The sequence below is a fragment of the Kryptolebias marmoratus genome, linkage group LG7 (assembly GCF_001649575.2).
Source record: "Kryptolebias marmoratus isolate JLee-2015 linkage group LG7, ASM164957v2, whole genome shotgun sequence".
Taxonomy (NCBI): domain Eukaryota; kingdom Metazoa; phylum Chordata; class Actinopteri; order Cyprinodontiformes; family Rivulidae; genus Kryptolebias; species Kryptolebias marmoratus.
In genome coordinates, this window is record NC_051436.1 from 20,929,170 (window position 1) to 20,940,671 (window position 11,502).

Sequence of the window (11,502 nt, forward strand, 5' to 3'; positions counted from 1 at the left end):
CTATGAGTATCACTATGTTGGAGAGAATAAAAACTGGTCTGAAGCTCAGCAGTACTGCAGAGAGAAATACACTGACCTGGCCACAGTGTCTAACATGACAGACATGAAGAGGATCCTGAATAAACCAGCAGGAAACATGAATGAAGCTTGGATTGGTCTGTATAATCAAACAGATGGTAACAGGATGTGGCACTGGTCTCTGCCTGGGGTGGAGTTCAATGAAAGTGAGACAAAGTGGCACACTGGAGAACCAACTGATAAAGGAACAGGAACTTCTGAGAACTGTGGGATAATCTGGAAAGACCTCACATGGGGAGATCACTCTTGTGGGTATAAAAAGAATTTCCTCTGCTATGATGGTGAGTATTGTCAGGTGGTGTGTTTCTTTTGGCATTTTTGGTTTCTTTTGGTTTTGGGTTAGTCTTTTGGTTGCCCGTTTATGTCATCATTCACTTACCCTCAGTCAGCTCTTGTTTTCCTGCCACACCCATCTCCACCTGCTCTCATGATTTTCACTCACCTGTGCCCACTTCCCCTAATTGCCCTCTGCTGTTTAAAATCTCCTCCACTCACTCGCTGGTTCATTGTTCTGTTAGTGTTTGCCCGGTCGTGTCTTGGTTATCTTGTTCTTACCTTGTTTCTGGATTTTGTTATGTGTAGTTTTTGCTGCCACCTCAGCCTTTGTTTTGTTTTTGATTATCCTTTAGTTTATTAATTTTTTTTTTTTTTTATATGATGAGTCTGCGCTCTGGGTTCGCTCCTTTTCCACCCATTATGATAAGTATAAAGAAAACCCTGATTGTAAACTCTGCAGTGACTCAAATAAAACAGTTTTTTTATGCATGAATCAGAATAAGTGTTTAGCAGCAAATCTGAATAAGACTAAGACAAAAATTAAGTTCAAATGGGCATAAAATGAAAAAATCTGCAATAATCTTTTAAATTTGTTGTTGTCACTGCTAGCTGCTAAATTTGCTGTATGTTCAGCTAGCATAGTGTGATGGGTTTGCCTATTTACTCCACAGAAAGAAACTCATCAAAGAAATTTCATTTGATTAGAGAAACAAAGACCTGGCTGGAAGCTCAGAATTACTGCAGAGAGCATCACACAGATCTGATCAGTGGACTGAACCAACTACAGGATAAACTACAGGGTGAACTAAGTCCAGTACAAAATAATCCATTCATATATATCGGTCTGTTCAGAGACACCTGGAGGTGGTCAGATGGAAGCAGTTTCTCTTTCAGACACTGGAATCTACAGTTTAACAATGATAAATACAACAGTGGTCAATGTGCCATGACTGTGTTTGATGATGGAGGCAGATGGAAGAATGGGGACTGTACTGACAGAAACCCTTTTATCTGTTATGACGGTGAGTTTTGTTAAAAATAAAGCACAAATTAACTTCAGATTTAGCAAGTCTAAAGCTCAGGCTAATTTTATTTTTTTACAATGTTTTCAATGATTTCATTTCAAAGCATTAAGAAATTTAAATGTGAAGATATCTGGTTTGGAATAAAGTTAAAAAAAAAAAAAAACATTTTAAGCATTTTAAATCCTTCTAGCCAGGAGTTTTGAATAATGAGCTGAATAAAGCTGCTGATGTGATGCCTTTTGTGTTTCAGTTCCTTCCACATCAGACAATGTGATCCTGATCAAAGAACAGATGAACTGGCAGGGTGTCTTATACTACTGCAGAAATCATCTGGTGTTGATCCAGAGACCACCATGACCTGATTACCAAAACCAACCTTGATGAGCAAAGATGGATCGAGGAGAAAGCTAACAATTTAGTGTGTTCTTGTGTTGTGTTTAGTTCAGCTCCTCTGTGCCATAAGCCATGTCATTTACTCTGTCAGTACTTTTCTATATAAGCCTGCCACACCCATATTTACCGGTTTCCAACCCCATCATCATCCTCAGACTGTATATATATATATATATATATATCTCATCAAAAAGCTTGTGGGGATGAAAAAAAGAGCATACAAATGGTTGAATGGTCACCATGGCAGTAACACAGGCAGAAGGATCTGCCAATGGACAAGCAGAGGTCTGTACTACAAAGCAGGATTAGTGGTCTAGTGTGATAACTTAAGGTTCAGTTTGAGATTTTCAGTTTCACAAAGCTGTTTTACATCTTACCTGGGTGTGTCATTCACAACAGCATTTCAAATGACTCATGTTTTCAGCTAATATAAATGATTTCTTTCATTATAGTCACGTACTTCCTTTTTTGTTTGAATATTCAAACTCTGACTGTGGGGCAACAAATAGATTTGTGTTTGTTAATAAAAATTTTATTGAGACCAGTTTTCAACAGAACATCAAGAAGAGATGAGATTTGCATGCAGATTTTCCAGGAAATTATGATGGTTTGTGCTGCCTTATCTCAAATACATTTGTCAGAAAGTGTTTATTTTAAATGCATGGTTGCTAATACTGGGCCCCACGCACACAGTCACCTCACAGCAAGAAGGTCGCAGGCTGGCCTCTCAGCCTTTCTTGGTGGAGTTTCTATGTTCTTCCTGTACAAGCATTGGTTGTCTCTCACAGACCAAAAGCATGCATGTTTGTTTATTGGTAACTCAAAATTGCCATTGACTCGACAGTTTGAAGACACCATAACGCTTCCATTTTCGATGGACGTCTATCACAAGCTTTTTCAGAAGATAGCAGTACTGGAAATGAAAATTGACTAACTTGCAGTTAATGTGGTGGTAAATTGTCAACACGGAGATGAGACCACTTTACTTATGACTTAAAACAGTGGACAAACACAGGCTAACAGATGGCTAGTTAGCACCACTATGAAGAAAGAAAAGGCTTGAGCAAACTGAAGGTAAATCAGCCTGGAGCCCTTTCTGGAACTGGAACTTGCTTGGTGCTAACCCTAAACATAACAACATGGCTGGACAGATACCAGCCAGAACCCAACACCAAGAGTTAAATGAGGAAACTGGTTGGCATGCTCTGCCATCACACATGAATGTTTCTTCAATTCCAGTACCAAGAAGAATCCTCACTAAATTCAAACTTGTGCACCCAATTCTTATTTGTAAATATTTCTGAAGTTGCATGTTGTAAAAAATGAACAGTTCAAATCAATGATTAAAAGTCTAAAATTCTTTACATTTTTGCCCATAATAAGTGTATGTAAACATCTGACCAGATCCATAGCTGTGTAGATATGCTGTTTTAAAATGTTCTATCTTCTTGCAATTTTATCCATGAATCTTGCTTTCAATTTATCTCTGAAGTGGGATGTCCAAATTTTTCTAATATTTCTTTTTGTTTTGCTGCTAACTTCATAACTCTTTCACTTAATAATTGAAAAATAATGAAAAATTTGTTTTTAAATCAGTCCTTTGTCAAATGTTTTATATCTTGATGAAATTAAGAGGAAATAAATAGACTTTTTTCTATTATTATTTATTCATTTTGTCGTTGTTGTTAACTCTAATGCACTATTACCTGCAACAGACATAAATGGTCATTATTGTTTCTAAAGAATAGAATATTAAAATGTTAGAATAATAATTAGATTTTCACATTACATAATATTTATTGTGCTCCCCAATCTCCCAGTAAAACATTGCTATGACACACAGGATAGGACGGCTCCCTCTTGTGATCATTTGGTGTTGCAGGAATGGAAATGAAATGCTGGAGTAGATTCAATCATCCAGGACATTTCAGGTCATTTCAGCAGGTTGAATCAAAACCAGCTGGTCTTCTCTTAGGTCTCTTGAAGATGTTTCACTTCTCTTCTGAAGAGATTTGTCAAATCAGAATTGAAAGGTGCAGAGCTCCAAGCTTACAAAATTATGTTAGAACTTTTCATCTTTTCATATTGAACTGTTAAAGCTCCTTGAACGAGAAGAGGAACATCTTCAAAAATCAGAAAAAGTCAAGTTGTCTTTGATTCAATTTGGTAGAATTGGGCCAAATATGGTTTTGTTCCAAGAAAAGCTAAAAAAAAATAAAAAAAATCTAACTTAACATAAAACAATTTTCTATTGTCTTCTGAATATGTTATTATTTTCCATAAATTAAATAATATATCTGTGAAAAACATATTTGTCTCTAAGTTAGAAAACAAAATTGTAATATCGCAAAAACATCACTGTTTACTGACTTATTTCCTACAACATGTGTCAATCATTATATTATTGAAGGTAGGGCTGAGCGAATTTGGACCAGAAATAATATCTCAATATTTTTTAAGCTGAATTGCGATATACATTATTTATCTCAATATTTTTTCTTTCCATAAAGTAATAATAAAATATACTTCTGAGCCAAAGCTGCATCCCAGATGCCATGAAGACAATTTATTAAACAGCTGTAAATGTACATAAGAAATGGCTAAAAAATAATCTACTAGTAAATATTACATAGTAATCTTCCTCAAATAAAGTTGATCTTTTCCATCATAACAAACCAAAAAATACAGCTGTGCAATTAAAATCCTTTCAGAAGGTGAGCTGGTGGCAGGTACACAAAGATATTTCTTGGCCAGGCAGCTCAGTGCTGGATAGGCAACTTCATGTTCCTTCCATCATTTGAGAGGGTCAGCATCACTTCTACACAACCCAAGAACAGGTAGCTAGAAAGTTTGTTTTTTATTGCCTCCCTCTGTGTGAAAGTGGTGCTGGTAGTTGTGTTGTGCTTGAAGAAACTTGCCAGTGATCTCTTCTTTTTAGCTGGGGCTGGCTCTGCTGCTTCTTCTAGGTCTGCAGATTCGTGTGCAGCTGGGGAAGGCAGATCAGACAAACATCTGCCATGATACCTGAGCAGAGACTCTGCCTCAGAGAGGACTTTATGTTTTAGTGCATCCATTTTCTCACTCGGGATGTATAAGACCCTGAAGCGTGGATCCACAAAAGAAGCAATGTCCAACAGTCACCGGTGGATGGGTCTGCAAATTTGTTGCTGAGGTAATGCAAAATGCTGGTCTTGATAGATTTACAGAGTTCACTCTCCCCCTCTCCAGGTGTGAGAAGACTAGTGTTAAATAGGTGCAGCACAGGTCTGACATATGACAGGGTCACATAGTCTTCACCAGAAAGAGCATCAGTGAAATCCTGAAGCGGTTTCAGAGCTTTCCTAACTGCCTCAAGAACCTCTATGTCCCAACAGGTAGGAACAAGAGGCTTGGTTTTCATGTCAACAGAGAGCACTTTAGAAAGGGCTCTTTCCTGCTCCTGAACCCTATCTATCATTAGCAGCCTTGATCCTCAGCGAGTGGCTGTCTCTGTGACCAGCTGGTGACTTGGAAGACCTAGCTGCATTTACACTTTAGTCAGATCTCTTCTTTTCTTCCAGCTGTTGGAGAAACTGCTTACAACTTTCTTATATAGAGAAATGGCCCGGGTGACACAGGCATCATCCATGCCATGTCCTGTAACACACATGCAAAGAAAAAAAACAACCACTTTTTTATGTAGGAAAGCAGATCTATCAAAGGCCGATTAACATCTACCTCATTTTAGTAGATATGTTGAATATTACTCTACATTTGAAAACTGTGTTATAACCTATAGATGGGTTTAGTTAAATCTCAATCTGACACTCATCCGTCTCTTCCTCTTTCAGTGTTACAACCCTCAGTTTAATAGAAGCACAAGGTTTATTTTATGTAACCAAGTGTTCAGTTTGTGGTGTAGGTCCGCTTTCACATATAAAAATAATTGTCTTGTAGTCAATGGACACATTTAGCACAGAAACTAATTCTTTTAAAAGTGTTATTTAACATTTTGCTTGGCAATAGTGGCATATTTTTTTTATTTAAAATCACCTGGTTCAACATTAGAATTTGCACTCACCAATAGCCAGATGAAGTTTGTGTCCAAAACACTGTATCCTCTGCCATTTATTCAGCTGCACAGCCTTCATCACATTAGCTCCGTTATCAGTCGTTACAGCGACCAGTGCTGTCGGGTTGAGCTTCCAGTTTGGGAGGACATCCTGTAGGGCAGGGGTAGGCAACCCTGGTCCTGGAGAGCCACTATCCTGCATGTTTTAATTGTTTCTCTGCTCCAACACACCTGATTTAAATCGGTGTGTCATTAACAGGCTTCTGCAGAACATAAAGAGGTTCTTTAACCACTGAATCACATTTGATTATATGGCGCTGTTTCAAATGGTGGAAAAGATTTGTAGTCCTCAAACTTTTTGTCCGAACTTGTTTTTGGCATTCTCTACACAATACATCTTTCTGCTGTTCATCTGAGATTTTGAATCCATGTAGGGATCTGGAGTTTTAGCCCCGCCTTGGGGCGGCTCCTCCAGCTCCTGCTTTCACAGGTGATCCAGATCTGATTAATGAAGACTGCCAATACTTAAGCCTCCAGCTGAGACCAGACCTTCGCTGGAGCATCGAACCTCCTGGGTTAGATTCTCAGCCACAGTTTCTAACCTAAACTGGTTATTTTGTTGACTACGTTCTCTGTGCACCTTGATTCTAGGTTTTTTGCCACGCTACGGAGGTACAGCTTCACGGATACTTACCTTGGACGTCTGGATACTCACCTGGACAGGATTACTGGCTTGTCGACTCCTGGATCACGTAAACACCTCCATCACCTCCTTCACGCCGCTGGACACCTCCTGGACCTGTAAGAACAAAAGAACATTAACAAAGCCACCTTGCAGCGCTCGGCTGATATTAGGATTGGTACCCGAGACTCACCCTGTTCCTCTTGCCTTCCAGATCACTCCACGAAGAGCACCCTGTATTTATTGTCACCTATAAATAAATGCACTTACCTTCACCTTTGTCTCCGAGTCTGGTTTTGGTCTCGCTCTCTGGACAGATTACCTCTGCGTTCTTGTCAATCTGAATAATCTCCAAATAAGTGAGCTGGGTTTTTTTTTTTCACTCACCAGGTACTCGATATCCTCTCCCGCGCTTTCACCCTTGCCTTCCATCTTGAGGCTGCTTATGCATGTGTGACCCGAGACACACTCCAGGTAACAGGGTTTGTAAGAATTAACAGAAGCACGGCTTGCAAACTGAATACATTTTATTTGATACACAGATGCTCTAAATGGACAAGAGTAGACACAATTTATTTCATCATACGAAAATGACCTCAAAAAAAATAAGGAGTCTATGCTGGCCCTGAGAACCTTATCGCTGATGTAGTTAAAACACAGTTAAAAATGGACTAGTTAAGGGAGGAATAAATAATAACAAACCACAAATATAACAAAAAAACACACCTAAGTGCTCCCGAACAATAACACTCACACAAAGATCCCTGGTGAATACAACAAAGGAATGAAACTCCTGTCACTAGTCTCCTCAATAAATAAAACAGCTTGGAACCCAAGAACAGCCTATATCCCCTTTAAAATGAGCCAACAGAGTAGGCAAGAGAAAAAGAAATACCTTTTAACAATTACCAAAAATAAATATTACTGCTCTGAAACTGAACTAAACTAAAACTGAAAATAAAACAGTAGCAAGCCAACCTCCTCAAAGGTAGAAATCAGTCAGCAGCGCTCTGTATGTCTCTCCCTATAAAAGAAGTGGGTCGCCTTCAAAATCAAAAGGAAAAATTAGAAGCTAAACACACCTCTCAAGACCAATGTTAAGAAACATATCTCTGCCAGAGTCATCACACAGGATCTGCTCTCCTTCCTCTTCTTTTTTTTTTTTTTGGCAGTTGGCAAACAATGTATTTATGTGCATTACCACCATCTACTGGAACGGGATGCTACATATACCCCTTCCCCCCCAAAACAAAAAAATAATAATAGAATAAAATTATATCCTTTCTATCAATTTGCTGAGCAAACATCTCTCCCACTAAAATAAAGCTCATTGAACACACAAAGAAACATCCCTTCTACTATTTACCATGTAAGGATGAAGAAAAACTGCACATAGATCTAATGACAACACCATAAGTCATCACATTTTCTGCTGTCAGCAAAGGAAACAAAGAAAGTGAAGAAGATGAGATCTTTTTGTTCTGCTTCTCCAGGTTCTGAGCTCATGAACTACAACAAAACTACTGAATATTTTAAAAAAAACTAAAACTCAGCAAGTACAAAAAAAGACCACATAAGAGCAGAGCATCACAGCCGTTCCAAAGACCCCCAGTTATTCCATTGTTCAGAATAATGACAAGTACTACTGATACGGAGGATCTTGGTAATGAGCGTGTGCTGAGGTGGGTCAGACCTGCTGCAGATGACTACCAGGGTTTACAGAAAACAGCCAGCTCTCTCTGATCCTTGTGGATGTTTGTGTTTGTTCTTTGTGTTTAAAGTGTGTGTGTCTGGGGGGGTATTACTGGTCCTTCAGCTGAGTAGATGCACTTCTCTGGATCTTGTTTATAATCAGACCATTTCTGTTCTTTTACCCCAACAAGATCAGTTTTTAATTGAAGTTGATTATTTGAGATGTTTGTAATCTGAGATATGAAATAAAACAAATGTTTTTTAGTACTTCACTGATGTATGTCTCAGTTCTGTCTTGAAAAACTGTTCTTCTTTCAATTTGCTTTTATTATTATTATATTTTTATTTTTTTATTTATTTTTTTTACTGTATTTGTGGGTTTGCTTTGTTTATTAGTAAAATATCTTGTGAACCAAGAAAACGCTCAAAGTGATCATTAGATGTACATCTACAACACACTTGTCAAACTGAAGGCCCGCGGGCCAGATCCAGCCCTTGGTAACATTTCATCCATCCCCCAAGATAACGTTTAAATTTTATTAGATCTGAGTCTCCAGTTTCCTCATTTGGCTTAAAAAACTGAGTCTATTTAGTGAAGTCTTCTTGTTACTTTGAAGACAAGAAAATTAAGGTTTCAATTTCTCAATAAGCTTTATTTTGACATAAAACAAAGAACAACAAATGGGACCGATCAAACTCTTGTTGATAAACTTGCAGCCAATAAAACATGTCTGGTGTCTGACTTTAAAGAGCATCAGAGTAACAGTGAAACAAAAGGAAAATTCAGAAAAAAGGCATCCAGCATGCAGTAAAATAAACTCAAAATTAAATGCCAGCAGCTGCATGTTCAGGTTCTTGTTGATGGCTCTTTTTTATCTGTTTTAATGGAGAAAAAAATCATTTAAAAACTGAGTGAATGCTAATGATGTCTCTTTAGGTTTGATTTATTTGTCTTTGTTTATTAAAACATGTTTGCTCTAAATTCTTTATAATATGTGACTGGGAAAAGGTAATTCATATTTTATATGAATGAATTGACATATAACGTCTAAAATCAGGGTTATTTTTTATTAAACATTGATCAAAAATGGCCCTTGGCTAGGACCAGTCTTTTAATTTTGCCCCCTGGTGTCTGTGAGTTTGACACTCCTGATCTCCAAGGTTTGTTGTAGGAGAGCAAGAACTGTCAGTGTCATCTTCTGTCCACCAGAGGGCGATGAAGCCTCCGTGTTGAACCACAGAGTGAGACGCTCTGTCACAGCTTCATGTCACCTTGTGGTGTGGCTCTCTGGTCCATGTAGCAGAAGAGACAAACCACAGGGAGAGTTTCTTGAAGGATGCAGAGCAAAGGTTTGCAACTCTGTGTGTCCAGAACAGACAAAGTGATGATTGAAGGTTTAGGGTTATGTGAGGGAATCTGTCAGCTGATGGAGGCTCAGGAGAAGAGACACCACAGAGCTCTGGCATGAAAAGTTGTTGTGTGACTCCTGTGTCTCTTTCCTGTCCTCTCTAACTCCAGCCGGTCTAAGCAGATGGCCACTCGTCCCGGTCCCGGTCCCGGTCCTGGTCCTGGTCCGGGTCCTGGTTCTGGTTCTTCTGGAAGTTTCTTCCTGTTAAAAGGGAGTTTTTTCGTTCCACTGTCTCCGATCTGCTGCTCAGGATGGCAGACTGTGTGAATAAATGAGTTCTCTTTGTTTAGTTCAACACAAAGATAACACTCACTTAAAAAAAAAAACTTGTATGTTGGGTCAGAAGATGAAAACCCACACATACAAAAACAACCAAAAAGTAAAAAAAAAAAAAAACAGGAGGGGTTTTCACTGTAACCTCCATCCTGTTAATAAAGTGAACAAAATAAAAATAAAAAATTATGTATTTTCTGAGTCTCTGGTGTTGGACTCCTGATCGTTGCTCGTTCTGTCTGACGGTTCTTTGACTGGAAGAACCAGGAGAACCATTTGTTTTGTTGTTGTAAGAAATGAAAGAGTTATCTTTGTTCAGTTCATCACAAAGATAAACATATATTTCAAAATAAAATTTAAAACCCATGTATGTTGGGGGAAAAAAATATAGTGTAAAACAAATTACACATTTCAAAGTAAAAAAAACAGGAGGGGTTTTCACTGTAATCTCCATCCTGTTATCAAAGTGAACAAAATAAATACAAAAATATAAAAGCATCTATTTTCTCATATAATCCTGAGATTGATTAAATGAGAAAAAAACTAAATAAAAAATAAAAGTAAAGCCTGTTGAAGAGTGCTGAAAGATTTTTAGTCCTGTTTGAACCATTCAACAAAATGTTCAGCTTATTAAAGACAATCCTGCTTTGAATTTAACCTTTGAACCCCTTGTACTTTTTTAAAATATTTAGTTTTTTTATATTCATATATGTATATGGAAACTATATATATATATATATATATATATATATATATATATATATATATATATATATATATATATATATATATATATATATACGCTCATCTTGCCCTGCTACCACTGAGGCTTTGACTCTCCACAACTTCTCTATTTCCTCTTTCAGCCCTTGGTATTTCTCCAGATTTTCATGATCCTTCTTCCTGATGTTACAGTCTCCTGCGACTGCTACATCTATCACCACTGCTTTCTTCTGGATCTTATCTATCACCACAATGTCTGTCAGTCTGGATGTAGAAGTCCCAGTGTGGAGAAAATGGCAGAAATCTTTATCAAGGCTAGGCTAACAGAGAGTCAAACAAGGGGCTGCTTTATATCACTTTTCAAGCTTATAAAACTCTTTCTCAAAAACAACACAGCTGTGTGAAAGAATGCTACACTATATGAAACTTCTACATTTGTGCATGAAACTGTTTTGTTGTTATTATTGTATTCAATATTAGCTAGTTTGGGGGGTATTTTTAGTCTATTTAAGACACACCAACTCTAACATGACCTTGTGCTCAACTTTTGTTGTGACTTGGCGCTAAAAATAAACAATTGAATTGAATTGAATATTGACAAGAATCAGTAAGCGGACCCGGAATTTCAGCCCAAACACAGGAGTTGACAGTTAACTTGTCTTTATTGAACAGCGAGGAGAATGCTAAGCGTAGCAGGAGGGCCTCTGATCGCCGCACTGAGAAGAGACAAGATAGTTTTGTTATCCTCACGTAAACCAGGAAGTAACCACAGACTGAGAAGGTTACACTGACCTGGATGATGGTGTGAGGAGAACCGAGACACGATCCTCGCAGGGTAGCGGCAGAACAAAGTCCAGGAACGGATGTAAGAACCAGCGTCTCCGAAAGGTAGGCCGCGGG

The 11,502-nt window shown here is 38.1% G+C and overlaps 1 protein-coding gene and 1 long non-coding RNA gene across 2 annotated transcripts; one reads left to right on the forward strand and one right to left on the reverse strand.

The window, feature by feature from the left end:
- Positions 1 to 7: 7 nt before the first annotated feature.
- On the forward strand, positions 8 to 3,534 carry LOC108245273 (C-type mannose receptor 2-like). The gene is made up of 3 exons (XM_025009546.2): positions 8 to 359; positions 1,026 to 1,376; positions 1,630 to 3,534. Exons 1-3 carry the CDS (start codon positions 95 to 97, stop codon positions 1,734 to 1,736), a joined length of 723 nt encoding a protein of 240 aa, XP_024865314.1. The 5' UTR covers positions 8 to 94; the 3' UTR covers positions 1,737 to 3,534.
- Positions 3,535 to 4,720: 1,186 nt separating this feature from the next.
- On the reverse strand, positions 4,721 to 8,602 carry LOC112451153. Its single transcript, XR_003039908.2, has 2 exons — positions 5,833 to 8,602; positions 4,721 to 5,408 (listed from the first exon to the last, which is right to left on the reverse strand). It is a non-coding gene; the product is annotated as an uncharacterized LOC112451153 (long non-coding RNA).
- Positions 8,603 to 11,502: the final 2,900 nt, after the last annotated feature.